The sequence below is a fragment of the Sciurus carolinensis genome, chromosome 12, assembly GCF_902686445.1.
Source record: "Sciurus carolinensis chromosome 12, mSciCar1.2, whole genome shotgun sequence".
Lineage (NCBI taxonomy): Eukaryota > Metazoa > Chordata > Mammalia > Rodentia > Sciuridae > Sciurus > Sciurus carolinensis.
The window spans coordinates 100,524,047-100,550,562 of record NC_062224.1 but is presented as its reverse complement, the minus strand read 5'-3'; the positions used below and the strand labels follow the sequence as shown (position 1 = coordinate 100,550,562).

The 26,516-nt window shown below is 34.2% G+C and overlaps 1 protein-coding gene across 1 annotated transcript in view; it reads left to right on the top strand.

The window, feature by feature from the left end:
- The window catches only part of Hmcn1 (hemicentin 1), a 413,611-nt gene that overhangs the window by 118,586 nt on the left and 268,509 nt on the right, over window positions 1–26,516 (top strand). Inside the window, exon 4 of the mRNA XM_047520702.1 lies at window positions 163–285. Coding sequence (XP_047376658.1) covers window positions 163–285 — 123 coding nt within the window. The remainder of the gene's footprint in view (window positions 1–162; window positions 286–26,516) is intronic.

Genomic DNA, 26,516 nt, shown 5'->3' with positions numbered 1-26,516 from the left:
CTTTCATTGCTTTTTTCCATAATTCTGAAATGTAAATAACTCTGCTTCTGCATAGGTTCACTGCTAAACAGAGTATAAGATTAAGAATCCCACTTGCCTAGCAATATATTAACACATAATAGGTGATCAATAAGCAAAAAAACTTTTTTTTTTTAACCACAGGTGGTATTTGTGCTCACTGGAGACTGTGATGACAGGAGCCATATTGGATATAAAGTGTACGAAGAAATTGCCTCTACAAGTTCTGGTCAAGTGTTCCATCTGGACAAAAAACAAGTTAATGAGGTCAGTTCAGCAAAGTGGGTCTACTCATTGCCAGCTACTTTACCAGATTCAATTAGGTTGGTCTAATTGTGGCAGGTTTGATTCCAAAACCTATTTTAACCAATAAGATTTACTCCTAGACTGCACACCAGTCAATATCCTTGAACTAATGTGGAGAAACAGATTTATCTAATATTAATTTCTAGATTGCATTATGCTCTAGCAACAAATTTTCTTTTAGATTTAAGCATACATGTATTTAAAATTCATTTAGTTTTATTCAGAGGTGTTTATAATTCTTATTGTTTAATAAGGTCAATCTGTGTTTCTAATGAATTAATTTTGAACAACTGGTAAAATGAAGCTTGACTAGTTATGGAAGTAGGATGTGAAAAGTTAATAATGAACAAAATTCTAATGCGGTTTGGCATAACATTCAAAGTCAAAACTGTGAACTAGGGTTGTGACTCAGTGGTAGAGCACTAGCCTAGCACATGTGAGTCACTGGGTTTGATTCTCAGCACCACACTAAAAAAATAAATAAATAAAATATTGTGTTCATCTACAACTGAAAATATATAAAAAAGTAAAAACCATATGTAAATACATAGTAATCAAAAATCTTTGGTAATAAAATCTGTAACTTGTATTATAAGAAAACTCTGGTATTTTCTTAAAAAGCTTTTATGTAGGTCTAATTGTCATGATTTTCTTCTTCATTATCTTACCTTGCCTCACTCATGATAGTAATATTTTATCTGCCTATTAATTTATTTCCTTAGCTCCCATTGAAGTTTCCAGGAACATACCAATACAAAGATAAGGTTTTTAAGTGGACACAATTCACATTTAATTGATGTGGTAATTCTGTCTGTACAAGGTCTATTAATTTCGTGGCAGATTCCCTTGTGTCTTGAATGAAATGGTAGTTCTCTTATAGCTAAAGAGTTCTTATTACATCATAGTGGAACTAATAGGAACTAAGTGTTTAGTAATAAAATTTATAGTGTCCTTGCAATAAAACCTGTAATGTCTTTCCAATGTATAGGACTTACAAATTCCTAGAGCCAACAGTTTAACAAAAACATATTTTTACCCAAAATATTGAGAGATATAAACCTGGAGAGTTACCTTAATCTAAAAAGAGTTTTCTTGGAAGAAAAACCTTTTGAGAGGTTTATGGGTTGAGTCCATGTAGTGTCCCCTTTAGTGACTCAGAAATGCACAGGGCACAGGGGGACCACTGAGCACTTAGTTTGCATACATTTTTTAATTTGGAAGCCTCAGAAAGAGATTGGGCAAGATTGCAGGACTCTCAGGAACTGGGTTTCTTGTCTCATTCCATGTATTGTGCTTGAACCTAATGAAAGAAAAGTGCTGGCCAGGGTTGTTTTTAACCTGAAATTCCATAAGACCCTGGTGTTCAGTCAAGATCACCATCAGGAAGTGGGACATAAGCAAGAATCAGCATCATTGTCTTTTGCATCAGTGAGTACACCACCTGCTTAGGGTTTGGTGGGTTGAAAGTGGTGGAAAGTGACAGTGGTCTTCACTGGAGACAGATGGGGTGTTGGAACCAGCAGAAGATGTCATGCCCAATGGACATGATGGTTCCCAGTGGAAGGGACTGGAGAAGAGAAGAGGTGAAATGACTCATGGCCAACAACACCTAGGGCTGTGGAAAGAACAGTTGCTTGGACCTGTTGATGAGCAGTCAGGCACAACACAGAGATTTCAAGAAAAAGTTAGGTGAAATTGTGAGAAAAACTATAGGACTTTATTATATGGGCCCCAGAGAGAGAGGAAAAAATCTATGTGTCCTGTGACTGTGATTCCACTTATTTATACACACCCAGGAAAAATTGTTACTAAAATTAAAAATATTGTTAACTTAAACAGAAACTAATAAGCCTTATAGAGGCACACACTTTATTTATTAGGCAAATGGTTTGATGCATAATTTTATAGCCCCAGCAAATGTTCCCAATTGGGGTGATTGCCATATAATTTATAAGAATAATAATTTATAAAATTTTGGTGTAAAGTACAGAAAATTTTATGGGTGCAGTTAACCCTCTGGTTTAGAAGTGCTTCTGTCTTGGATCATTAAATGATATTCTGATCTTTCAATTTAATTTTGGAAAAATAGGGCTAGAGAAGATCATTGCTAAAATGTTCTATTCTTGTAAAGTGGAGTTTAATACCAATGGGGATGAGTCTTGATTTATCTGGCAACCATACCAATTTCAACCCCTTGCTAAGTGGCACAGGAAAGGGTGTCTCATTTACTTTGGGCTGATGAGACTCAATCTGATGCGGGCAACTTGAGACAAATTTGAGAATAGCATAAATAAGAGTGAAGAGTTAAGAAAAATCCAGCCTCTGAATTAAATCGACACTCAATCCCATCCTGATGCTGAGCCTCTAGAGTTAAGGGAACGATGCTGTTCAGGCCAATTAGAATTGAGTATTCAGTTACCAAAAGGTAAATGAATCCTGAATGATGAAAACTCTGTATTTTTATGTGACATCTGCTCTGTGAGCCCCAATTTTCTTGCTTGTAACGTGGAAATGGTAGAATTTCCATTTTAGAAAATAATAACATTAAATGAAAATGCATGTAAAATGTTCCATAGATCTCATACAGGGTAGGTACCCAATAAATCTTAAATTGCTTTATAATCCTGGAGGTATTGCTACTTTTTTATTTTTTTAAAGGAGGGGAAATTTTGCTAGAATGTTACCATGTTTTACCATTCTACAAACATGTGAATAATGTGTAAAAATGTTACATATTTGTTAGAAAACAGAAGTCTCCTTGTAGCTGGGAAATACATCTGAAAGGGATAATCCAGGAGAGTTGGGCAATTTTCTCTTTTCCTGTTCAGGAGAAAAGGTATTATGAAGGCTTATTGGAATGGTGGAAGAAGAAATGTTCTTTAAAGAAAGCTCCCTGTGTGGAAGATTTTGTTAAGAGGGAGAATCGTGACAGTGTTAGAATTGGATTTGCAAATTTTGGCATGTTACTCTTTCTTTTTTCTCATTGTTCTGAATTCTTTTATTATGTAAACATTACAAATTCTAAGGAAAATAAATGTTCTAAGGATATCTATATTTAATAGCTCCAAGGGCTGCAGGGAAGCCACACATGCACCAAATCCTTACAGTTTACTCAAGGGAAATTTTTCATATACTCTTTATAAAGGAAACTGTGGAGTATTATGTTTTACCCTCTTAACCTATTTCATCAATTTCCTAACCTGGTGGGATATATTTTGTATCAGCTCTCTCTTGAGATAACTTGAAGTTTTTGTTTTTTAAACAATGATTAAGTAGAAGATCTAGGTATCTTTCATCTTTATTTAACATAAAAGGAAAACCAAAGTGGAAAAATTACTTGGCTGTGCATCAGTGGTCTATAAATCACTGTATAATATTACACTTTGGAAACGCAAGTTGAAACTCATCTCAAGGAGGTACTTACTTCACCTTTGAAGACAGAACTAGAACTAAATCATTACAGTACTGTACTCCTATTTATTTGAAAACTGAGTAATTATTAGTTGATTCAATGAATTCTTCTTTTGGTATAAGAAAAAAATTCAAATTTGAAATCTCAAAAGTTAAAGATACTGTTATCTTTGGGTCAAAGAAGCTAACACAAAGGATCCATTGTTAATTCAATAATTCATCTGTCCTGAGCTTCCCCGTCCTCTCGCCCCACCTCCCACGACTCATGTCCTCCAACAGTCCCTTTTTTGAAATTTTGTCTGGAGTAAAACTTGGAATGGGGGAATGGCAGATACCTCATTTCACATCACTAATTGTTCAAAACCCTGAATGATTCTCATCATTAAGCCCATATGCAGGGAGCCCTTGGTCTGAATTCTAGTCAAAAGTGGCTGTTGGTGACATCAGCCTGGAAAGGTCTCTGGTGACATCCCAGCCTGGGGGAGCTGCCCCATTTTATTAAATTCCAGTGGATATATCCACTGCAGAGGCAGGGGCCCAGTAATCACCCCACGGAAAATGAACAGCTCACTTAAAGGAGCAAAAGAACATTTAGTAGATGACAGTGTGCCCCGGTCTGGGCAGAATCAAGGGAGCTCAAGTCCAGCAACCCATGTGCCCCCTCAGTCTGGAGGGGAGGAGGAGAGGCTGCTAGAGAACTCAGTGAGACCTAGGGCTCACCAAGAACTGTGGCCTTCCTGGGATGGACACAAGGGAATGAATGCCCACAGGTTCCCTTTCCTAGTGCCTTCTGTTTCCCCAAATCTAACTAGAAACCAGAAGCTTGGGGCCCTGGTGAGGCAGTCCACAAACATTAGCATCCCAATACCCGGAGTCAGATGGAAAAGGGTAGACGATGAATCTCAGGGAAAAACAAACAAAGAAACAGAAAACCCAGTATAAACAGTACTGCATTGTAATTGACTTCAGGCTCTGGGACCATGTATCCTAGTTGTATGACCTTAGACAAGCTACATAATGATCTGTGCCTCAGTTTCTTTATCTGTAGAATGGGAAACTGATAGGATTGTTGGTCCAAGACATATCAATAATATTAACTGCTATTAGAGAAAGAAACAGGAAAACAAAGTATAGTCTGTGAAAAATTCAGTGACCTGGCTACAGAAAGCCTCACAGATTAGAGATGACTGGCCTTACTTCTTTTGCTAGTTTTTCACTCATTTTCCCTGAGTTAAGTACGATATTAGAAAAACTGTACACTTTGTTGGAGTATGAATTTGGCACAGCCCCTTCCTGTAAATATTTTGGCCAACAGCCACTTTTGACTAGAATTCAGACCAAGGGCTCCCTGCATATGGGCTTAATGATGAGAATCATTCAGGGTTTTGAACAATTAGTGATGTGAAATGAGGTATCTGCCATTCCCCCATTCCAAGTTTTACTCCAGACATAATTTCAAAAACATAACCTTACTGCTGACCTTGAACATAAGTAGAAACGGGTGTTTCCTCTGAAACTTGAAAATGTATCAGAGAAAACTCTACTATTCTAGAAAGCCACAGGAAATGTATGGGAAACAATGCATAAATGTTTCCATGTATTCCTTCTTTGAATTTACCTGTTGAAAATGAAGTGGAAAGCCCAGAGCTCATACATTACAGTAATGTGGAGATCTCCACATCCCCAAACATATAGAAAAACAACATGTGTCTTAGTTCGAGTGGAATGCTTTTCTTTCTCTATTGCTGGGCTAAGATGGGCATGTTATCCCGCAACTGTGTGGCTAGGAATGCTAATGTTCCAGTCACATAATTACCCTTTCACTCCCAGGCACCTGGGAGTGCTTTGCCAATCACTCATATGGTTAAATGAAGCCATGTGGACTTTTCGTTTCCCTTTGTTTAGGTAAAACACAATGTAAAGTCATTATTGTTTAAAGTAGTATCCATTGGCCATAGGCTTCTGAGCATGTGAACAGTTTTTCGTGACATTTAAAGGGTACATAGTACATAACGTACCTCAAAAACAGCTGGAGGTTACGGGTAGATGACTGTTCTTAACAGAATCCCAGTTAGGCAAAATATACCAGAATTCAAGCAGAGCTCTGCCAGTATACAACAGCAGCAGATGGGACCCATGCGGGGTGGGAGATGGGGAATACGTGATTTGAAAGGGTAAACCTTGCAAAATAAGCATGTATCTTCTGTTTTGTGGTTTTGTGTATTGATTTTGGAGGTTGTTGAAGCTCTAACTCTAAGCTGCAGCAAACATTCTATAATGTAAAGTGGGGTCACATCTGCTGCACAGTGGAACTTAGGGTCCATGAAATGTAAATTTTAATGTAAAGGTGTTATCCTGATGATCCTTCACAAGATAGTCACACACACACACACACACACACACACACACAGAATCAGATATGAGAACTGTCACTAAGAAGAGAGAAGTTTATATAAATGCCTGAAGGAATATTTCTTACAAGGAAAAGACATGTGATTTAAGGGTTTAAGCCCTGATCAATAAATTGCATGCTTTTGACAGGACAAAAAACAAACAGAATAAAAGAGAAAAATCTGCTTATTTAGTTGACTATTTTGTTTAGAAGCTAAAATAAAATAGCAAGTGTACTATGAGATGTCAAGCTAACTGAATCAATTGTTTGCATGCTAGGTTTGGAAGCATCCTAAACTACTGAAAAGTTACTGGGCCTGCCTCATTCAAAATTTACACTGGTTTGAAAGAAATTAGCCATTCTTCCCTGTAGAAGGCTTGGTCTTTATTTTTATTGGGGATGTGGAGGAAACTAAATACTTGAATTGACAGAATAATGTCCAAATGCTTGCTATTTAAAACTCAAACAACTAGCTAGCCACTGAAGCTACTGACCATCATCTCTTTAAAAAGTTGCAAAGGAATACAAGGAAACATGAAGAAAATCAGCAATGCTGAGACAGTTTGGATAGTTCCTTTCATATTTTGTACATTGAATTTTAAAAGATTTCTTTTAAACCTTTTGCTTTGAGAAAGTACATGTCTATGATAGAATAATAAGCCCCCCATCTTATTTTTATATCAGAGTATATCTATCCTTTTAGGAATTGATAAAAAATTTTAAAACTATCACTTTTATGAGATTACATATCTGATGCTTAAAAAATATTGTATTTTATGAAGATTTCAATTATATATTTGTTATTATATTTTATGTGATTATGTATTATGTAATTTATAGTACATAATAGACTTATAAAAAAGAGTGTTAAGAGGGAACCTTTTAGGCCTAGGCCAGATATTCCCAGGAGCAGACCTAATATAGAGGCAGTTGGGCTGGAGCTATGGAACAAACTGGCAGGGAGAGGGTGGGACACATGGGGAATGGCCTGGTTGCAGAAAGCTGTCATCTACAACTCTGAGTCTTGGGCCAAGTCCCTCCCTGCCTTGTGTGAGAGGCTTTTCCAATTGAGTTGCAACCTGAGGGGTCCACTGACTTTCCAGAGTCCTCCTTGAATTCAAGAACCTTGAAGGGGTGACAGGAAAGGTCTGAGCTAGCTGGGTTCACAAAGAGATGGATATGAAATATAATTTAAAAAATTTCAAATTAAGGAATGAAGAATCTTCCTCTGGTAGATTCAGTGTACCTTCAACCTTCAGTGTAGTGTGTTTGTGTGTGTATATGTGTGTTGTTTTATTTTCTTTTCTAGGTTCTTGATTTTTATTTATTGATAAGAGGTTAATATAATCCATCTTTCACTTTTTAAAAATTTATTAGTGGTTCTTAAAGGGAAAGTACCACCCTGGAGGGGGCCAGAGATGCTGAGTGCCTGTGATATGTGGGAAAGGCTTGCACCATTTTCAATTGTCCTGCTAAACTACTAGTTTAGCTAGAGTTAAGCTCACTGAAGTTGCAGTCTAGTAGAACTTTGTGCTTGTTAATACTAAAAAGCTTCTATAGTTTTTTTTTTTTTTTAAATGCTAAGCAGTATAGGTGATGGTCATTCTGATCCAATGCTACCAGGGAATAAAGACATTGCCTTGAGGAAAAAAATAAGAAAGCAATTATATTTCAATCCTCTAATCTAGGAGTTACAAAGTTGAAGATTTGTTGTGTATGAAAAATAAATGAGATCATGCCCAAAATATTTTGAAAAAGACAGCATTGACATTTTGGAAGAATTTTGAACTCTTGGTTTCTTCTTTACCAAAAGACTCTTGAAGTTCTTGACCAACTGGGCTATCTCACTGAGAGATTTATGTACCTGGGAAGTGAAAGGACAGTTTTGTCTATCACAGACAAGGAGTAAATAAAAAAATTCTGATTAATGCATAATTTCTCCAGAATGAGAAGTGTCTGCTGCTTTTACAGTTATGTAATTGAGGGGGAAACATGCTAGTATTTTTCCTTTAATTAAGGTAATTGGCTCTTACTAATTTCTACATGTAGAAGATCTTGGATAATTTTAAAATTTCCTCAACTACCTTTCCAGGAACCCCATTACATAGTTATTTATCTATAAGAAAAAGTGATCAGTGTTTTACTGAACATAGTAGATAAATATTATTATAAGATTGAAGGAAAATTCTTGGTTAGTATCTTTGACAGAAATAATTCCGTCAATCAATCATAGCTTAAAGCCTTTGGAAAAACATGCAAATATTATTTTTTAAGAAACAGGTAAAGAATTTTATATACAAAGAATGAAGAAAACCCAGGATCTTATTTTTTCAGTATATGAACCAACAGACCACTGAAAACAGTAGGCTTATGTAACGAAGTTAAGCAATTCCATGAAGATATTAAGTTGCAAATGCCACATAATTACCCAGCACATGGTATGATTTATCATCGTTTGCACTTGGTTCAATGTAAATAAAAATATTAATCAGGGAAAATCTGATTTTTGCTTTTCATTTTTCAATAGCAAAGAGCAGAAGAAAGAGTTAAGGAGTCAAAGTAAGGGAAGTTTTATTTGAGAAATTTCCTTGTGAACCACAATAAATATAGGGAAACAAGTTCATGCTTCAAATACCTCTAGGTTCCTCATGCATTCCTAACACAAACTGACTGCAATAATGTTGTAAATGCAAAATCTCTTGAGAGAGAGACAGAGAGATGGTGTGAACTATTTTTGAAAGCTCTCTTGTAACATTTTGCATATGATTTGGCTTCGTGACAAAATTTACAAATGTTTTTTCTCTTTCTTGTGAAAGGCCCCAGAAGAAAAATGCACTTTAAAGTCATATACCATATAATTTAAATAGCTTTGGTGTGCATGACTGAATGAAATAGAGGGAAAGTCTTTTAGTAATTCTTAGTTATTATTTTAAATAGCTACTGATTTTTGATTTGTCTTAAAATATTGTTGGGTTATTTTATCAACACTTTTTTTTTTACAAACTGAGAAAAAAGATACATGGGATGGTTAAACTATTTATAGTTTATATATCAATACCTTCTTCAAGAAGGAAAGTCTTTAGAAATTAGTGAATACATTTGTGAAAATTTGGCTAAATTCACTTAAATAATTTTAATAGGTTAAATTAACTCAAATACTATGATAATGACTAAAACATTTAAATAATTAATGAATAAAAATAAGTAATTAAATTTCTATTAATTCAAGCCATGTTTATTAAAATTGGCAATTTTGCAGTTTTAAAAATATATTCATTTACATGTAAGTACGCCTATTTTCTTTTCTTTTTCCTTTTTTTTCCCCCTGATGCTAGGGAACAGACCCAGGTCTTCATGCATAATAAGCCAGTGCTGTACCACTGAACTACATCCCTGCCCCCCATAGATGCATTTTTTATTGAAAAAATGGATAGATTATACCCAAATATGTTGACAATGGCAATTTCTGGATAGTGTGATTATAGGTAATTTTAATACTTGAGTGTTTTTTAATGTTTAAAATAATGAATATGTATTTTGTTTAAAATGAAAAAAAAATAATGAAAGCATTTCCACTAAAAATGAGACTATCAAGCGCCCCACAGACTAATGGAAGAGACTCACAAACAAGGCTCTGTCTGCACTGTGCACTACGGGGGCTGCAAGGACAACCCACACACAGATATGGTGTCTCAGGACCCGGGTTTTAGAATCTACAAGGAGAGAGATCAAGTCTCCCCTGTCCAAGAGCAAAATCATGAACCAAACTCCACCGTATGTTTTGCCTTGTTCATAAGCACAGGCCTTCTCTTCCTCAGCAGGCTTCTATTTTTTTTTTTTTTTTTTTTTGATACTGGGGATTGAACTCAGGGACACTCAACCACTGGGCCACATTCCCAGCCCTATTTTGTATTTTATTTAGAGACAAGGTCTCACTGAGTTGCTTAGCACCTCACTTTTACTGAGGCTGGCTTTGAACTCGAAAGCCTCCTGCCTCAGCCTCCTGAACCTCTGGGATTACAGGCATGTGCTACGGCGCCTGGCCTTACCAGACTTCTTGAGTAGTAATTACTTCCTTTTTCCTGCCATATTTATATATTCTGTGCTCTTTGACTCTCTCAGAAGTGAAACTGCTGTCTCAAAAGTAAAACTTGTCAGAAGTAGACTATTCTTTTCATGTATTCCCACGACCTTTGCCTCAGCCTTTATTTTCCTCTTCAAAATGTGACAGTCTGGACCATTTTTGTTTGCTTGAAACCCTCTTGCCTTGAGCATCCATAAAATGTTGTCCTCCTCTTTTGCTGCTTTTCCTAAATATATGTTCCCCAACCTTGGCTAGCCTATCATAAATTCTCTTTCTCTTGATATTACAGTCATTTCTGTACTATTTCTATAAACTCTATGAGAGCAAAAACACTCTATCTTTAATTTGGAATATTTCTGCTTGACTATCAGAGTACCTAGCATATAGTAGATTTATAGGTACTTAATATCTGTTGGATGATTGAAGAAATGAAATAGAGAAATGAAGTTGAGATTTGGATTAGCAGAACCTGGAATAAAATTTGTGGTTTACTACTATGTTTTAGTTATAATAATCATGGCAAACTGAGGAAGAGAGAATTATCTTGCTGGTAGTTGCCTGTACCCAAGAATAGTTCATCCAACATAGACTAGGATGATGAGTCTAGGCCACAGATGACTGAGGATCCTGGTCAGAGCTCTCTATCATTCCTTTCTGCTAAGGATCTAGAACTTTCTTTGATGGACTCATGGAGGCCCTCTGGACCCTTTATTCATTTGAATCTTCCTGTCCATCTGATGACATTGTTTTCTTTGGATACACATTCAGTTATTAAGACAATGTCTTTGAGTTTAGTTTTTTTCTCTGCTTGGGGATTCTTTATTTTTCTAACAGGATAAACAACACTAAGACTGTAGTTTAGAAATGTAATTAAGCACATACCCTGGTGTGGTGGCTCATGCCCATAATCCCAGTGACTCAGAGACTGAAGCAGGAGGATCATAAATTAGAGGGCAACCTCAGCAATTTAGCAAGGCCCTAAGCCATTTAGCAAGACCCTGTCTCAAAATAAAAATAAATAAATAGGGCTAGGAAAGAAAAAAATAAAAAGGTAATTAGGCACGGATATCACAGAGCTATTAGATATTAGCTACACAGATTTACTTTATTATGAGGCAATGAACATATGAAGAAGAAGGATATTTTGGCAGTAGTGGTCATATTAACTATCTGTTGGGGGGCAGGGGTTGTGGCTTAGTGGTAGGGTGCTCACCTAGCACACATGAGGCCCTAGGTTCGAACTTCAGCACCACATAAAAATAATATAAAGGTATTGTGTCCACCTACAGCTAAAAAATAAATATTAAAAAAGAGTATCTGTTGAAGTGGAGAAAGTCAGTGGATCAACTAGCAATGTCTAATACTTTATTTTTTTTTACATGAAATAATACTTTCTTGCTCAGTATTGTCATGAGAAAAATATGAATAGGGAAAGATCAGGCCAAAGGATCAATTTGATTTGCTAATAAGTTTAATTTGCTTTTTAAATCTCTTTGTAGAAAATAAGTAACTTCTCTTGAATTTAAAATATTTTGTAGTAGGAGGAATGTCATAAGGAATATTCTGATCCTGGCTTCCTAGAATTTTGTTTTGTTTTTAAAGTTTCTTTCATTTTTACCAGAAATGTTGAATAAGACATAGTACTGAATACATGAATGTAGACAAATGTCATTTACCAATTCAGTCTGCAAAATTAAAACAAGTCGTTCATTTTCAGATGATGTTTCCAAAGTAAATGTTATAGAAATGCCTCATTTTTATAAAATAACCAATTTATAATCTTGCCAAAATTTACCCTGAATATTTTTGCAGCTTCAAAAATATTTAGAAAAGTCTTTTAGTATTTTCTTATTTCACTCAGGTTTTATACCTCCTGTTTTACATGGGGCCTGGAAGTTGAAGTTCAGAATTCCATAAGAGCACTTATTCTTGTGGAAATTTCTAGTGTAAACAGATGTAGAAAAGCCTAGCATCCTAATGGAAAACCATTCCTTTCCTATTTGAAGTTTTTCCAGACTTAATAACTTTTCTTGAGAAGTTTACATTTATTTTGTTTTAGAAGATTGGTATTTAAATGTTATTTTTAAAGGGTACAGAAACTTCTTTGGCTGGCTGAATTGACCCTAGTATACTTTCCAGATATCCATTGATTTGCTCAGCTGTCGGCTGAGTGATGCTAATGACACTATAAAGCATTCACAGCTTACATTCCCCTACCTGATAGAATAATAAGGAAATTAATGTATTGTCCTTGTGCCCTTATCAAGAAAATGAACCAGCTGCTTTGTAGTTAGACTCTTCTTTATTATGCAGCCAAGTGGTCTAACCTGTGCTTCTGGGGCTTTGGGGTGGCTCTTGGGTCACTGAAGGTAAGCTTTACTCCAATTTCTACTGAAACAGTTTTGTTTTTACCTGTTTTCTATATTTATCTATGTGAAAGATTTGATTTGATTAAAATGTCTTGTTTAAAAAAAAAAGAGAGAAACTTGAAAAGCATTGATATAGGTTAATTGCCACTGAAAAATGAACCTGTTTGAATTAATTTATATAAAACCACAAGTCATAAATCATCGTTTTCCCGCTTCAAAGATTAGAATATAAAGAATGATAAAAATAATATTTAGCTTTTGGGAATGAAATATCAACTGAAGTATATTTTGTGAATGTTCTGTTTCTTTTCTTTGATGCAAATGCTAGCATTGGCTTGGACCTTTAGTCATAAGAGGAGGTATTTAAAATGTGTTCAACACTTCAAAGATGATAATAAAAAGTTTGCTTGTATTTGGCAAAAATTAAGGGCTAAAAATGTGTATTTTATTTATGGCTAGTAAGGGAAACCATTTAGCAAGATGAGAAAAGGCGGTCCTGCCTAGCTACCTCTTGAATCCCTGTCTCCACTTGATTTACTATTTACCATTTTTCATATGCTCCCGTTTCTCTGGTCTCTGCTATAGTGCCAGATTGTGAGCTTCCTGAGGGCAAGAAGTCAGGGGATTTGTCTTAAATACTTTCAGCCCTTTATCCTGCTATAATGTTAGATTACTGTGCTTTTTGAACAATAAAAGAATGAGTGAGTGAATATTACATGTGGGGTGTGTGTGTATGTATGGGTGTGTGTGTGAGTAGTTCTTTCACTTTATCCATTATGAACAAAGAAAGCATGCTTGTATTTATCTTTGTACTGTTGATACTGCTTATATCTCTATACATGCTATATACCCATGAAATAGTGTACTACAATATTATTGAGGTGGAATTTGTATGGACTAAAATGCATCTATACCAAGTATACATACACTTCCCTAAAATTTTACAGATTTATTCACCTGTGAAAAACCCCCCAGAGTCATGATATAGAACATTTATATCACCCTAAAATTTCCTTCATGTCCCATCCCAGTCAGTTCTGTCCCCTGCCTTTCAGCCTGTCAACCACTGATTTTCTTTATATCATTGGCTTAGTCATTTCTAAAATTTCATATAAATGGAAATTTTTGAGGCTAGCATTTTTGACTCAATTTACTGTTTCTGAGAATTATCCATGTTGTCATGTGTACCTTTAGTTCCTTTCTTTCTGTTTAGTATATTTGATTTTGTGGATATACTAAAGACTGTTTATCCATTTCCCTTGTTGTAGGACATTTGGGTTGTTTCTAGTATTTTACTTTGTATAAAGCTACTGTGAACATTGCTGTGTGGTTCATTGTGCAGACATATATTTTAATTTCTCTTGGGCGTGTAGTTAAGAATAAAAATTAGGGATCTTGTGAAAATATGTTTAATTTTATAAGAAAATACCAACCTGTCTTCCAAAGTGATTTTGCCATTCGACATGTCTGTGAGTTCCAGTTGATACAAATTCTTGTTAACACTCAGTATTGTCAACTTTTAAATTTTAGCCAGTCTAGTAGATTTATTTTTATCTTATCATGTTTTTTAAAATTTTTTTTAAAGTTGTAGATGGACACAATGCCTTTATTTATTTATTTTTGTGTGGTGCCGAGGATCAAACCCAGTGCCTCACATGTGCTAGGGAAGGACTCCACTACTGAGCTACAACCCCAGCCCTCCTATTGTGGTTTTAATTTACATTTTTCTAATATTGAACATTGATATTAATTGCTGTGTCTGTCATTTTTATCATTTGGTATCTTATTTCAATGGATTAGTTGTAAGTCATGTTTTCCTGCTTATTTATATGTCTAATGATTTGGGGTTGTAGGCTACACATTGTTAATGCTATATTTACTGTTAAATATTGGATTTTGTTATATTCACTTAAAGATTATTAGACTTTATATTGAATTGTTCATGAATTTGGTTGATCCTCTTTTGGTTGAGACTTGTTTTTAAGTTCTTATAGAGTGATTGAAAATGACATTTTCCTGGGGTTAATTTAGTCCTAAATATAAGGTGTGGCCCTTTTGTGATCTCTACTAATTTTGACAAGAGTTTGAAAATAACACTCTGACTGAAAAGAAGTCATATAATTTCTGTGTTATTTCTGTGTGACCTCTAGGAATTTTCACTTTACTTATCTATGGAACCTTTTTTTAAAAACAAAAAACAAAAAACAGGTTCTGCCTTTTTTAATTTATAAGAAACAGTTAAACATAATTGAATAAACATATAGTATAAGGGCTAAGCAGTGAAGATGGTTTTGGCTGCATTGTCTGACCAAAGTAATAAAAAGAAAATCAAAGATAGAAAAATAAATTACAACAATAGACTTAAAAAATCAAAGTTTTACCACTTTTGAAACACTAAAAACATTTGTAAAGTTTAGTATTAAAAAGTCCAAGTTAAAATTATAAGTAATGAAAAACATAATAAAATATTAAATTAAAGATAGAGGGATTTATTATAGTTAACAATTATAAATATATATTAATGCGACTATTTATTGTTTGCCTTATAAGATTCTGAGGCAGAAATTCTTGACTGGGCAACAGGCATCTCATTTTCAAACAATATCCAGGGTATTCAAGGACCACATATTGAGAAATATTAATCACTGAGAACTTTATGAAGAATATTTCTCTTTTGACTGCATGAGGTTTACCTTATACATGTACAAGTTGTTATTCAGACAAAAATTCAAGAGGCCACCTATACAGGTGTCTGGATATTTTTGTTTTCAAAGCTGCATCCTCTCTGTAATTCTGTCCTTAAAATTCTAGCTGCTTCAATCTCTTTCAACTCAGCTCTGCCTGGTCAATTCAATAAGAGTTCCAAAGTGGAAATCGCCTCAAGCTTGAAATTCTGGGTCTGTCTCATTGGTTTGTCATCTCTTAAGGATAACCAATTCTATTCTGTCTGTTGAATTATGTCTAAAAATAGTTGTTGCTATCATTTGTTTAGTGGTTTGAATTATCTTTAAGGGGATAATTCCTAACTTGGTATATGCTCATGAAAAAAACTGATATACTAAGCCAACAAATCAGGCACTGTTATGTATTTTGGAAAACAGCATTTTGCAGAGAATATATTGTAGAGAACCAGGGCAGACACGTGGAAGCAAGTGCAAAAGAAATGATACCTTAGAATCATTCAGAGCATGAATTGGTTATTCAGTAAAAAATGTGTTAAGAGAATGACATTTGTTATTTTAAAGTATTGAATTTTAGTGACTTTGAAGACAAAAATACAAATTATTAGGTTTAAAATGGTAAACTAAGCAAGTAATAAATAACAGATGATGAATAATCTTAAAATGTTATGAAGTTGAACATTAATGATTAAGAAGTAATAATGTCATACTAATATTTCTTTAGAAATGGTTTACAAAAATCAATAGAAAAATGGTAATCCTGGATAAGCTTCTATATTGTGTTTTATCTTGTAGACGTTGTTTCCTACAAGAACTGGAGAAAAAAATTGACAAATTTCAGAGAAGCAAAAGTTATTAAAGTAAATAAGAATTAATTATATTAGAAAAATTATTCACTTTTCTTAAAAAACAAAAATGTGTTTGAGTTACTTCATAGTATCTGAATAACATACAAAAAAGATAGGTAGTATCTCCAAAAGCTTACAAGAAAGAATAAGTATAGTTTGCTCACATAAAAACAACAGACACAAAGACCATGATTATATAGTTTTGGAAAATTATTAAGAATATTTACTATTGTGTCTGTTGGAGTTATAGATGTAATTAATGCAAAGAACCATATAATATGATCCCATTTCTCTGAAATATTTATGTACATAGTAGGTCTTTTATTGTTAGCTACATTAAAATTACCTTATTACTTCAAAGTTGTGATCAGTTTCCCAAAGTATTTCTTCCTTTCCTTTTCCCTAAACCACTAGCATGATTGCACTACATGTCACTATAGTAAAGGACTGTGTTCCTATATTCAGACTTCTAAATTACACCTCTTAAGGCATAGGCTTAGTGCTGATTGCTCTGTTACTAAGACATATAAACACAAGTGTGTGTCTGGAACTACATGGATTAGAAGATTTTGAATGTGTAGTTAATTCTGTTTCTCAATGCCAGATGCGTGCTGTATCCCCTTTAATTTTGTCTACTCTGACTACAGACAATAGCCAGTCTCCTACCCTGCAATCCATAAAATTTCCAAAAAGTATAGGTTGCAGTTGTCTTTTGTTGTGCCAGCAACACTATACTTTTCCTACTATTATGCTCAGAGAAATGATTTCATGCTGTGCATATGATACCAAATTTATTAATATAGACTTTTAAGAGCTTTACAGTCATTCTATAAGGATTCACCAATTGGAAATTTACCTTTTTAAATTTAAATAATGCCTACATCATGCACAATCATAGAAACAAAATGATATACCCCATTTGTGTACAATGAATCAAAATGTAGCCTGTAAAAAATAAAAATAAATAATGCCTAAAGTCTTACTGTGTCTCCAAGATTTTGCCTAAAGCTAGATAATCATCTTTTTCCTAATTCAAGGACTAAGACAATACAGATTTTGCCCCATTTCATTGGACAATGCATTTTACCAAGCATTCTAATCCTTAATATTCATATAAAAATTATAAGTATTTAAAACGCTTTAGCAGAGAGAGAAAGCAAGAGAGAGACAAATCCAATTATGTGCATGCCCAATGACTCATGCAGGATCTAAATAAAAGTCACATCCAATATGCATATGTAAATGAATAAATATTCAAGAGAATCTTTAGTTAGGGTTTATAAACTTTATGTCTCAGGAAACTTGAAGATAAAGCTAGAATGAATTTCCTTTGACAAGGCTGGGTGTATTTATTTATCTCTCCCTTGCACAAAATATATTTGTAGATAAAATACATTCAAATTTTCTAATCTTAAGTCCAGCAAAAAAATGTAGTTTCTTTTTAGGAAGTTGTGCTGATAACATCAAATTCAGTTCTGTATATGGAAGAGATTGTGAAGGTCTGTTTTGGAAAAGCATACGTAAGCACTCTGGATGTCAGCGCCCTAGGCCAGGTCTTCATCACATCACACCTGTGTTTCTGCAGTAATTTGTTCCTTCTCTACTTCTCATCTTCCCCATCCATCCAGCAAGATTAACTTCCTCAAATATCACTTTCATCATGCTCTGCCCCTGCGTTAAAAACCAACCTTGTCTGCCAACTGAATGCTATCCAAATGGTTTTTGTTGGAATTCCAGCCCTTCTGTAATCTGGCCTTCCTTTGCCAGCCAGATATACCTCCAAGTATTTCCTAATACTGGATCCCCACTGATTAGGCGATCTACTGTCTGCCCCCACAGTATTGGGTACATTGCTACCTCTGCACTTCTGCTTCTAAAACGTCCTCAACCAGGAATAAACTCACCTTTCAGCGGTTAACTTCTTCCTTCCAGCCTTCATGCGCCATCTTTCTTCCTACCTAATACTTCCTTGACCCCATGCAGACCCCATTCTAGTACATCTTCAGTCTTGCTGTTAGGGCGCATTTTCTCATCCATTCTGAGAAATGCCTTTTTTTAAAAAAAAAAATTAGTTTCTACTAAATAACATTTATTTTATAATTAGTAGCATGTCATAGATCAATTAGAAGTATTTCCTTTCTAATTACACATAAAAAGTCAATATATATATTTAATTTTATATATATGTATGTGTGTGTATGTGTGTATGTATATATATATATATATGAAATTTATCTTTTCTGATGACTTCCTATGTGTCTGGTGTGTTGCCCCCCCAGTGTTATAGATTTTACTACCATGGAAAATTTCCTTTTCATCTTACTCCTTTTGAGTACCCTACGATAGTAGATATATCACTGAGCTTCTTGAATGTATTTATAGTTAAATTTAAGAAATTGACTATGCTTACTCAGGGAAGTGCTTTTATGAGTTATTGTTTTTTCTTTTCTTTTAAAAATTTCCTTGAAGTATTATATATGTAGAGCAAGTACACATATATATGCAACTTAAAACACTTTTACAAACCTAACATACCTGGGTGTGATATATATATATATATATATATATATGTATATCACATTTTCTTTACCCATTCTTCTGTTGAAGGGTACCTAGGTTGGTTTCATAGCTTAGCTATTGTGAATTGAGCTGCTGTAAACATGGATGTGACTGCATTACTTTAGTATGCTGCTTTTAAGTCCCTTGGGTATATACTGAGGAGTGGGATAACTGGGTCTAACGGTGGTTCCCTTTCTAAGTTTTCTGAGAAATCTCCATACTGCTTTTCAGAGTGGTTGCACCAGTTTTCAACCCCAGTAGAAATATATGAGTGAACCTCTACCCCCACATCCTTGCCAACTTAATGTACTTTTTGTCTAGATAAAAATACAGCAACATTTTGGATTTTCCTTGAGAAATAAGGTGACAGTTATGAAAGATAAGCACTGTAGATTGAGCTGTAGGTTTCACATGAATATAATGACTGAAACTGTTACCATTACTCATTTTGAGTGTTTTCCTGATATTTTCTTTTGGACTGTTTCTGGCGATATCTTCTGTTGATGTTCCTTATAATAACTTTTAGTTCTGTGGAACTCTTCTGACCATTTTCTTTAATCTCTAGTTACCTATTTGGCTCTGCTAACTTTTGAGTCAGAGAATTAGGTATGCTAATTCCTGGGGATGGGATAACTTAATTAACATTTTGTTGATTACTGCTTTGGATTAAATATCATTTATTATTTTTACATGTCTTAATTTAATACTAGCACATTTTACTAAGTAAAGTTAGAAATCAGACAGTTGAGTCCCACCAGTGCTACAACTGTCTATTGTGAATATGTGTTGCAGGTCCAAGCCATGGTTGGAAATCTTTGTTTTAAATCTCCAATGAATGAATAGTTCTTATTGATTTTTCATATGTTCCAAGACATTTTATGTGTTTAAAGTATTAGATAATCAGCTTATAATTCCATTTCTCTCTCCTCTCATTGCTGAAAGAAACACTGTGGTCATTTTTTTCCTGCTAATACTCTTTCCTACTCATGTTTAGGCCAAAACATTTGGTTTCTTATTGAATCATGAAGCTATATTTTTTAATTGCTCTAAAATCAAAGATGCTGACTTCAGAGTATTTAATTCCAGAGGTTTGTACTGACTGTGTGGTTAATTGTAATAAAAATTAATTATGACTCAGAAAGAAGAAAGGTTTACTCCTTTCTATCACAATGATCCATTGACAAAACAATGCCTTTAGACACCAAGAGATCAGTGCAGTAGGTTTATGGAATGAGATTTTCCAACTATTTCTTTGTGGTCTGGAGACTTAAAATGCTGAGCTTAGCCAGTCAATGATGGATTGCATTTTAAGAGTCTCATACTGAATGAGCACCTGAAAGATCTTTTTTACATTGTCCTTGGCTAAAGAGTATCATCTGGCATTAGGATTTGCCTTTTTCCTTGGTAGGGTGGACACTCATTAGTTCATAACTTGTAAATTACTGCCTTATTTTGTTCTTTAACTCCAACCTTAAGTATATTATTATAAACATTTAGTTTGCTTCAGGACAAGAACTCTGTCTAATCCCTTTTGTAAACCAAATGTCTCTGAGATGGGTGAGTGCATAGTATTAATTAATATGTACTGAAATAAGAAAGTCATATAACTGTATGTGTCATATAAGTCTGTGTATAAGCATACTCCTAAACAATGCATGTACCCAAACACACACACAGAAAGAAAACAAAAATATTGACAGTGGTTATTTATAGAATATCTATGGTATATATACAGTAGTGGGTGTGATTTATTTTCTTATTATGATTCTCCATTTTCCAGTTTTTTTAAACGATATTATTTACATGTTGATAGACCTTTATTGTATTCGTTTATTTATATGTGGTGCTGAGAATCGAACCCAGTGCCTCACGCATGCTAGGCAAGCACTCTACTACTAAGCCACAACCCCAGCCCCATAGAATGTTTGCAGTTTTTTTACATAGCATATTCTACTGTTATGTTGAATTTAAATACACTTAAAAATAAAATATGTAATATAAAAATAATATAATTTGTATGAGGTACAAAAACAGATGGATCCTGGGAATTTATCCCTCAAAATTTTGTCAAAGTGAATCTTAGTCTACAGAGAAACTGGGATTTTCCTACTGGTTCCAATACATAGTGATGAACAGAAGAACAACAAACCTGTGTTGTATAAAAATCCAAAACTACGGAGCTTCTCTACCATTTTAATTTGTGGGTATGTTATAACTGAAAGAGTTTTTCTTATTTTTAAATGCATTGTCATTTATAATATTTTCATCATTGTAATGCATTTTGAGTATGCATTCATGTCATTTTAATTTTCCCTTTTAACTGCTGAAGTATTCAGCTTTCAAAATGACACATCCTGAACTGACTGACCTCACTCTGGTAGTTCTAGTTCATAATGAAATGGCATCATGATTGATTTTATTTCTCAAGCTAGAAACTTGAGTCATTTTAGACTTTTTCTTCTTTTTCATATCTTGAATTAAATGGCTACCTAGGCAACGTCACATATAAGATATTTACAACATGGAGGACTCTGGGGGTGCTTAAAGCTAATTAAACCCAAGGGAAGAAAGAGATAAATCTACCTGTGAGCAGTGACTTTGCTCCTGGATAATCTGGGATAGTGGATTCACTAAGGTGAGTCACTGCTTCACCCATGGGGGGAACAATCAGGATGTTAGGAAAATGGCCTGAATTGTTCACTCCATTACTCTCAGAAGCAGGAGATGAGAACACTGTCTGCTATCTGAAGGCTCAAAAATTCGCTCAATGCAGAAGTCACAATGCCAATTTAAATATTAAGAGATTTATTATTTTAAGTAGAAATTAGCAGTTTTAACAGGAGTTACACATACATCAAGAGAGATGGGTGCTAGCTTGTGGAAGTCTTGATGGATGGTCAGGGTCTCAGAGATTCCTGGTTCTAGCACATTTTTGTAGGTCCTTTATTTGAGCAACAAATCCTGGATTTCAGCCTAGAAAAGAAACACAGAAGCAAGTATTCTATTACAAGATGATCCGTGGTGTCTGAGAGATCTGCATATCTACTTTAGTTCATTTTAGAGATTTTGTAGAACCTAATGGTTGTTACTTAAGATGGCCTCTGGTTATTTACTTAACAGTCAGGCCAAGAATGTGATCACATAGGCCACAAAGCAACTCAACAAATACAAAAAAAAAAAAAAATTGATACAATTCCTTGCATCTTATCAGATCATAATGAGATGCAATTAGCAACCAACATGACCAAACCCTACAGAAACTATATAAATATGTGGAGATTGAACACTTTGGAATGATGAATGGGTGATAGAAGATGGGAGAAATTTAAAAATTCTTAGACTCAAATGAAAATAGTGTTACAAAATACTAGAACCTTTGAAACACTATGAAGGCAGTTCTAAGAGTCAAGTTTACAGCTATAAATGCCTGCATAAGAAAATCAGAAAGATCCCAAATAAACAACCTAATGATGTATTTCAAGGTTCTTGAAAAAGAACTAGCCAATTCTAAAACTGGTGGAAGGAAGGAAATAATTATGATCAGAACCAAAATCAGTAAAATTGAAAATAAAAAAAAACAATACAAAGAATCAATGGAACAAAGAGTTGGTTCTTTGAAAATATAAACAAGATACATAAGCTCTTAGTCAAACAAAGCAAAAGAAAAAGAGAGAAACCCAAATAATAAAATTAGAGATGAAAAAGGAGAAATCACCACAGACATCACAGAAATTCAGCCCATCATCAGGACTATTTTGAAAACTTTTACTCCAATAAATTGGAAAACCTAGAATGGATACATTTCTAGATAGACATAATCTGTCATAACTAAGAGGACTTAGAAAAACCTAATAGACCTATAACTAGCAATGAGCTAGAAGTAGTAATAAAGACTTCTGTCAAAGGAAAACCCAGGACCAGATAGATTATCAGGTGAATTCTATCAAACAGTAAAGAAGAACTAATGTCAATACTACTTATATTATTCCATGAAATAGAAAGGAATGGAGCATTCCAAATTCATTCTCTGAAGACAGTGTAACATTCATACCAAAACCAGATAAGGGCAGATCAAGGAAAGAAAACTATAGACCAATATCCTGATGAACTCAGATGCAAACGTACTTAATAAAATATCAGTAAATCATGTTCAATGACATATTAAGAAGATTGAATACTATGACAAAATTGTTTTTATTCCAGAGATGCAAGGATGGTTTAATATACACAAATCAGTAATTATAATTCATCACATAAATATAATTAAAGACAAAAATCACTTTGTCATTTCTATAGATGCAGAGACCTTTGACAAAATTCAGCATCCATTCATGATAAAAACACTGAAGAAACTAAGGATAGAAGGAACCTACATCAACATCATGAAGACTACATATAAAAAATCCAAATTCAACATCTAAGTAAAGGGGAAAAACTGAAAGCATTTCCTTTAAAATCTGTAACAAGACAAGGATGTCCAGTGTTACCACTCCTATTTAATATAGTGCTAGAGAGTCTGTCAAGAGCAACTAGGCAAGAGAAGGAAATAAAGGGATAAAAACATGAAAGAAGAAGCCAAATTATCACTCTTTTCAGTTATGATTATATACCTAGAAGATTTAAAAAAAAAAAAAACTCCTCCAAAAGACTGCTAAAGCTAATTTAAAAAATTGGCAAGGTAGCAGGTTACAAAATCAACATTAAAAAATCAATAGCTTTCCAATATACTAACAATGAATCTGCTGAGAAAGAAATTAGGAACATAGTCCATTAAAAATAACCTAAAAAAATAACCTAGGAATAAATCTAACCAAAGAGGTATAAGATAGAAAGACCTCCCATGTTCATGGTTAGGCAGAATTAATATTGTTAAAAAAACAGTATACAGATTCAATGCAATCTCCAACAAAATACCAATGACACTCTTCACAGAACCAGAAAAAAAAATCCTAAAATTCATTTGGAAGAATAAAAGACCCATAATAGCCAAAGCACTTCTAAGCCAAAAAAACAATGCCGGAAGCATCACAATACTTGACTTCAAATTATACTGCAGAGCTATAGTAACAAAAACTGCATGGTACTGGCATAAAAACAAACACATGGACCAGTGGTACAGTATAGAAGACACAGAGACAAACCCACACAGATCATCTGATCCTTGACAAAGGTGCCCAAAACATACATTAAAGAAAAGAGCCTTTTAAATGAACAGTGCTGGGACAACTGGTTATCCATATGTAAAAGAATGAAACTAGACCCTTATCTTTCACCCTGCACAAACAAATCAACTCAAGGTGAATCAAAAACATAGGAATTAGACCACAAACTATGCAACTCCTAGAAGAAAGTGTAGGGTCAGCATTTCAGTATATAGGCACAGGCATTGACTTTCTCAGTAGGACCCCTAAAGCTTAGGAAATAATGCCAAGAGTTAATAAATGGGATGGCATCCAGTTTAAAAACTTCTGTACAACAAAGGAAACAATTAGGAATGTTAAGAGAGAACTATAGAATGGGAGATAGCTTTTCTATCTACTCTTCTGACAGAGGATTAATATCTAGAATTTATAAAGGACTCAAAATATTTTACACCAAAAAGTCAAATAACCCAATTAATAAGTGAGAAATGAATTAAACAAACACTTCTCAAAAGAAGAAATGCAAATGGCCTACAAATATATGAAAATTTTCAACATCATTAGCATGGAAATACAAATCAAAACTACACTGAGATTTCATCTCACAACAGTCCGAATGGTAATCATCAAGAAAACAAAACAAATAATAATTAATGTTGAAGAGGATGTGGAGAAAAAGGAACACTTTTACACTGTTGGTGGAATTGTAAATTAGTACACCCACTATGGAAATTAGTATGGAGGTTTCTCAAAAGACTATGTATAGAACCACCATATGACCCAGGTCTACCACTCCTCAGTATTTATCCTAAAGAATTAAGGATGTCATACTATAGTGATGCTTGCATACCAATGTTTATAGCAGCACAATTCACAGTAGCCAAACTATGAAACCAGCCTAGGTATTCATTAATGGATGAATGGATAAAGAAAATATGGTACATATACACAACAGAGTTTTATTCAGTCATAAAGAAAAAAATAAATTATGCCATTTGTCAGAAAATGAATGGAACTAGACACCATTATGCTAAGTGAAGTAAGTCAAACTCAGAAGGTCAAGGGACAAGGGACATGTTTTCTGTCACATTTGGAAGCTAGAGAGGATAAAAGAAAAGAAAGGTGGGGTGAATCTCATGCAAATCCAAGGGAGATAAGTAGAGGAAAGGGACCAAATGGTGGGAGGTGAGGAGGGAGAGGGGAAAGTGCTGAGGAGTGATATTGGCCAAATAATATTGTTATATACATGCATCTATGAATATGTAACAATAGATCCCATCATTATGTACAACAAAAAAAATTTAGTACACTGACATGAAACCAGATTCTAATTTTCTATTTTTAAGACAACAATGTTTTCTGCTTTTAATAACATTTACAAAACTAAACAAACCACAATAACAACAAAAAACTGACTTAAAAAACAGAGACTTTGTAGTTTATCAAGATAACCTCTTATGTTTGTTTTCTTTGACCTTTGGTGACTAAAAGCCCAGAGACTTCCCATTGGGTACTTCTGTTGCTTTACTACTGTATATCATATTTTGCACAAAATTCTTCCACCCAATGAATGAATGATTCACGGGAAGCATGACTCCAAGTTGGTCTTGGAACGTGACTAAGGCATATCTATTCATTTCTTTCTAACCCTATGTAATAAAATCTCTTTAAGGTCCATTAGAGATATACTTCAGATTCGAGATAACGCACCACAATGAACTCTGAGAATGTGTATATTCACCTCTTACCTTCTAATAAAACTCTTCTACTTTGCTAAAACCAAACAAACAAAACAGTGATTGCATTTTCAGGTACTACCATGCACAAAACAAGAGCCAAATCCACTATTGACAGGTCTTCAAAGAGCACAGACAATCTGACAGTGATGGTTGCCATTTTATTGATGTGTTAAGTGGGCAAGGAAGTTGTAATTGTCATCCAAAGAATGGGAATGGTGACCAGTGAAGGTGAGGAAACTTAAGCCCCAGGGTCCATCTTTTGCTTGGACTCCATCTAGAACCCTGAGAAAAGTACTTAAAATGTGTTTACAAAGTTAAAGATTGAGGATTATTGCAAAAGTTAAAGTCTGATGAAGACCATTGTCTTGGGCTGGGGTTGTGGCTCAGTGGAAGAGTGGCTTGCGTAGCATAGTGAGGCACTGGGTTCGAGCCTCAGCATCCCATAAAAATAAATAAATAAAATAAAGGTATTGTCTCTTTCTACTAGTTAAAAAAAAAAAAAAAATATATATATATATATATATATATATATATATATATATATATATATTAAAAAAAGACCACTGTCTTCTTCCACTCTGCCTTCCCCTCTGTCACATGTCCTCTTGAGTCCATTGACACTGTAGGGATCTTGGCTAATTTTTTGGATCCCAACTTCTAGTGAAATTACAAACACCAAACATTGCTGTGTTTCAGAGTTGAAAGTTTCAGTGCATCCAAGTTAAGAATTTAAAAGTTTGGATAAATAATATTAAAGACTGAATTATCTTTCTATTTTTTTCTCTAGAAAACATTACTTCCTCCCCCCATGGGAATAGATATTCAAAAAATAACCAAAAATGCAGGAAAAATAACTGTCATAGAATCTTGTCAGATAATAATAAGTTATTAATTTCTAGATTTTATGAGATTTTAAGTATTTTCCAGCTTTCCAAAATTTGAAGTGTATGTGAAATATTTTTTTATCC